Source organism: Gossypium hirsutum, chromosome A02 (assembly GCF_007990345.1).
Source record: "Gossypium hirsutum isolate 1008001.06 chromosome A02, Gossypium_hirsutum_v2.1, whole genome shotgun sequence".
Classification (NCBI taxonomy): Eukaryota; Viridiplantae; Streptophyta; class Magnoliopsida; order Malvales; family Malvaceae; genus Gossypium; species Gossypium hirsutum.
In genome coordinates, this window is record NC_053425.1 from 2075881 (window position 1) to 2081599 (window position 5719).

The 5719-nt window shown below is 34.5% G+C and overlaps 1 protein-coding gene across 1 annotated transcript; it reads right to left on the reverse strand.

Annotated features, from left to right (window-relative positions):
• Window positions 1–3920: 3920 nt before the first annotated feature.
• LOC107927367 (cannabidiolic acid synthase-like 2) lies at window positions 3921–5719 on the reverse strand. Its single transcript, XM_016858424.2, has one exon. The coding sequence runs from the start codon at window positions 5695–5697 to the stop codon at window positions 4111–4113; it is 1587 nt and encodes a 528-aa protein (XP_016713913.2). The 5' UTR covers window positions 5698–5719; the 3' UTR covers window positions 3921–4110.

A 5719-nucleotide genomic window follows, 5' to 3' on the forward strand; every position in this document is an offset into this window, starting at 1 on the left:
ACCTTAGGTCTAATTTCAATGTTATTCTCTCACGAATTTATTGCTTATTTATTATTATTGTTAAAATTTCTAAGAATTTAAGTGTTTATCTCTTTTTTGCTTATTATATATTGTTAAAACTTTTAAATTTTGGTTATCATTATTAACATTTTCAAGTTGGGTTTTTTTTTCCTGTCATTTCACATTAAGAGCTATAAAATACAAATTGAGATTTGATTATGTTCAGTGAATATGGAGAGTGATTAAATCAAGGTTTAATTAGATTTTTAATAAATATTTATAATTATATATTTCAAATAAATATATTAATTGCAATTTCATTTATAATTGAAAAGAATTTTAAAATTGTCAAATTGTGTTTAAGAAACATAAAAAATTTTGTTATTTTTTAGAGGAATTTAATTAAATAATATGATATTAATCTAAAATATGGAACTTAGTTGGATTTAAGCCAACTTGATTTTTTAGCATGAACATGGCATTAGTTTAAAATGAGCACAATATGAATGGTGTTAAATACTCTCTTTGTTCAGTGTATTTTAGAGTTACATTAAGGAATACAAAAAAATGAACATTTTTAAATATTTTTCCTTTTCTTTTTGAAATTTTTAGAATTAGAGCTAAATTGTCATATGTAAATGTTGAGGGCTAAATTTATTGATTTTTTAGAATTCAAACTAAAATGACAAATTTTATAAACATTGAAGATTAAATTTGTTGAATTTTTTAGATTTAGAATCGAATTGATATAATGTATAAACATTGAAGGGCTAAATTTGTTATTAAGCCAATATAAACTGGCCCACGTCAGCTTTTTGTCACTCATTTAAAAGCAACTAACGGGACAGTTACTAAAATATTTAATTTCGAAAAGTTAAGTGACTAAATCAAAAAAATTAATAATTTAGTGACCAAATTAAAAATAAATGCATAACTGGATGCGTATTATAGTTTACCCAAAGCTATATGGTGTCTTATCCAAACCATCCTTTTAATAATAATTTTTACTGTTAGGATCGTCCCGATTAAGCAACAAACAAGTAAAAATAGTAGAAGAAATTGAGAAGATGAACACACAAATTTAACGTGGAAAAACCCCTCAAAAGAGGATAAAAAACCACGGGCAAAGATAATTACTATAATGGCAAAAGAATGAAGAGTACAATAGATGGAGATAAAAACTAAACCCCGAAAACCCGAAAAACAAAGAACCCTCAAACGTAAACACAAAATTCTCTGAATGTGTTATGAGTTCTAATCTAATGGGTGTCTCTTAATTCTAAGATTGTAAAGGAGCCTATTTATAGGCTAAATTAGTAAGTCAAATAAACTATACTAATAAATGCTAAATATATTATACTAATAAATACTAAATCTTCTAGAAAGAAAATATATTTTTGTTTAACTTGACTTGCAAGCAATCTCTTAGAATTTGGGTCACACAATTCTAACAATCTCCACCTTGACACGAATTCTTTCAATGCCATCTTTGCCAAAACCCGCCACGGGCCTATCTTGAACTATGTAGGGAATTAACTGAGTCGAATCTATGCTTAGAAGCTGGAAGACTTCTAGCCTTCGACTTGTGCACTGCCAAATCAAAACTAACCCGGGTCTGATTTTCACGAATACAGTGCCCTAACTTTTCAAAACCTGCATCCAAAAGAGAACCTCTCTTCAACGAAACGGACATACCTTTTTCCCTCCTATGACCAAGTTGCCTTCGCTTCAAATGAGTTGACTTTGACTCCGTAACGGACGAGGGACGCCCGATTTCACCGGTCACTGTAGAACCTTCCAGAATATAAAGACTGTCGGTTCTTTTACCTTTTAACAAAACGAGAGCTCCACGAGATACTTTAATGTCGCTTGACTCGATGTTGATTCTGCATCCTTTCAAGTCTAAAATACTCAAGGAGATGAGATTCTTTCGTAAATCAGGTACATACCTGACATCTGAGAGTGTCCTAATCGTCCCATCGTGTATCCTAATTTTAACAGTACCAATACTGATTATTTTACTAGATGAATCGTTTCCCATGTGCACAACTCTACCTTCAACTGAACTGTATGTGGAGAACCATTCTCTATTGGGACACATGTGGAAAGAACATCCTGAATCTAGGATCCACTCAGACATAAGCTTGGAGTTATCGCTCGTTGACACTAACAAGAAATCATCACCGCCTATCGACCAAATTAGCACCAGCTACATCTTCCTCGTTACTCTCAGCGGCTCTTTTATTTCGCAGTTTATAACAATCTGCTTTGACATGACCTAACTTTTTACAATAGCGACACCTTTTGTCTCGTTTCTTTGATGCTACCAAAACGGAAGCTTGCCTATCTGCTTTGCTATTCAAACCAAACTCATTGTCGAGTTTGTCTCTACTCAACAAATGACCCTTCACATCTTCGAACAAGAGTTTGCCTCTGCCATAAATCAGGGTTTCCCTGAAAGACTTGTATGAAGAGGGTAAAGAGCATAATAACAGCATAGCTTGATCTTCATCGTCAATATGAACCTCAACGTTCTTTAAATCATTTAAAAGAGTGATGAATTGACTGATGTGATCTTTAAGAAGCTCACCTTCGTTCATGCGAAACGTAAATAGACGTTGTTTCAACACTAAACGGTTAGCCAGAGACTTAGTCGCATAAAGAGTTTCTAACCTTTTCCACAAGGCGAATGAGGTCTTCTCCATCAATACCTCCTGCAATACTGTATTCGCGAGGCACAACTGGATTGCAGACAAGGCCTTTTCATCAAGCTCTTCCCATTCTGTTTGATTTAGATTCTCAGGCTTTTTCCCTGTAACAACCTTTTTCAAGCCATTTTGAACTAGAATTGCCATCATCCGAACTTGCCACAGATTGAAATTTGTCTCACCATCGAACTTCTCAATTTCAAACCTTGTTGCTGCCATCTCTGACCGGGCTGATCTATGAAAGTTAAACTAGCTCTGATACCACTTGTTAGGATCGTCCCGATTAAGCAACGAACAAGTAAAAATAGTAGAAGAAATTGAGAAGATGAACACACAAATTTAACGTGGAAAAACCCCTCAAAAGAGGATAAAAAACCACGGGCAAAGATAATTTTACTATAATGGCAAAAGAATGAAGAGTACAAAAGATGGAGATAAAAACTAAACCCCGAAAACCCGAAAAACAAAGAACCCTCAAACGTAAACACAAAATTCTCTGAATGTGTTATGAGTTCTAATCTAATGGGTGTCTCTTAATTCTAAGATTGTAAAGGAGCTTATTTATAGGCTAAATTAGTAAGTCAAATAAATTATACTAATAAATGCTAAATATATTATACTAATAAATACTAAATCTTCTAGAAAGAAAATATATTTTTGTTTAACTTGACTTGCAAGCAATCTCTTAGAATTTGGGTCACACAATTCTAACAATTACTTTATAAAAAGAATAAGTTTTTTGATAATTTTTCAATTGAAATGGAAATTAATTGATGGATAACACCAACTCATTTAAGTGGGAATGATTGTATAAAACAAAAACGACACATCATTTGTATCATTTTACTAATAATTTAATACTACATCAGCATTTTCATCCTAAACAAAAAAATTAAATTTAAATTAAAATCCTAAAAAATAAGGATGAAATTGTTGGTGTGACATTAAACTATTACAAAATAATAATATCCATGTTTCGTACAATTTTTTCTCATCAACCAAGATATAATGGATTCTTAAATAGATCTCCTTAGTGATGGTATTTTAGGACGTATGGACTATTGATGGGTGTTGAGTACATCAAAAATAAATTGAATTTGTAATATATAGAGTAGGGTCTATCCAACAGAGATTGAACCATCGATTTTGTTGAAATTGATTGATCAAATCGTCTAAACTGATGACAAAACTGATAAGATCATCAAAACTGACTTAAACTAAAACTAGAAAACAGAATCAATGTATTATTAAGTAATGAAATTGTACAGAGTACTTATTGTACATCATAATATTGAACTAGATTTGAATTTTGAAGAATTAGTCATCCTAAACAACAGTGATGACGAATTATTAGAATTATTAGGTACTAAATATAACTCATAATATAATCCCTTTTTTTCTATCAATGAAAACGAGGAGGAATGCTTTGTTCATGCTTGAAGAAATTCTTTGGATCAGTCTTCGTCTTGACATAAACAAGCCTATCAAAATTATTCTTGAAATATTTACGTCCCCAAATGCTTGCTTGCTTATAACTTGTCTTGCCATAGTAATTATTCCTTCCGATATCGAGATCTCTGTAATTAACATACGCTGTTCGTGGAGATTTCGAAACAAAAGGACCCATGTAGCTATAAAGTTTCCTTATCCAGCTTATATACCTTTGAGAATTATTGTTTTCCTCTTCTTGCCAACCGATATTGTAGCTTATCTTGAATAAGGTGCCTTTTCGATGTGGAAATGGAGTTTCTGTCTCTGAGATTTCCTCCATTATTCCACCGTAAGCAAAAAAGTTTTGAACTGCTATGCCTCCTTCGTCGATCTCGAGAAGGTGGAGCCATAGCCCTTGTAATGCTATTTCAGGCATTGGTTCCCTCACGTAATCAGATTTTGATTTGAAAGAAGGAGGAAGAAGAGAATACCTGTTGCTCCTATCGAGCAAAATCTCCGATGTTTCATTTGAAGCTCCGTTCATTAGCAATAGAGATTCGATCCAAGTCATCTCAATAAAATCTTCCTTAACGAGTCCAAGCTCCGGGAATCGTTCTTGCATCAATGGAATAAACTCATTGGCACCACCTCGGAAAAATGAAATAAAGGTGGCAAGAACCGTCTTTGTCCCATTTTCACTGGCGTTCGTCGTTGATATCGTAACGACTGAGTAGACATCATTCGGAAGATTGGGTGCAACGTATTGCCAACGATGAAGAAGCTGTGTTGCATTTTGTTCCAAGGTCCTGCCCACTGAGAAAACAGTCACAGTTGAAGGAACATGAACCAGCTTTATTTTCCATGAAATAACGATCCCAAAGCTTCCCCCTCCGCCACCTCGAATGGCCCAAAACAGATCTTCACCCATCGATCTTCTATCAAGAACTCTTCCATTAGCATCGACCAACAGCGCATCGATCACGTTATCCGCCGAGAGACCATATTTTCGGAACAATAAACCATCGCCTCCACCGCTAATCGACCCACCAATTCCTACAGTGCGGCCAACAGCTGCTGGGAAGGTAAGGTTCGTGCTTCTTTCATTGATTCTGTAGTATACTTCACCCACGGTTGCACCTGATTGAACCCACGCCTCTTCGTTTTCGACATCAACATCGACTGATCGCAAATTAACCAAATCGATAACAACAAATGGGACATGGGAGACATAGGAAAGACCTTCGTAGTCATGACCACCACTTCGAGTTCTAATTTGGAGGCCATGCTTTTTGGAGCAATGAATCGTTGCTTGAACATGGGAAATGTTCAATGGTGTTACAATAACCAATGGTTTGGGGGTATTAGGCGTAGAGAACCTGTGATTCCTAATGGAAGAATCCAAAACTGCTGAATATGAAGAATTTGTTTCAGTGTAGATAACTTGAGTAATGGAAGAGGATTCCTTGGGATGATATGAATAAAGGCATTCAAGAAAATCATCATGGCTATTAGCTGAAGCACTCACCCATAACAATGAGCAAACAACAATGAAAAGCATTGACAGAGAACGGTTAAGGGAC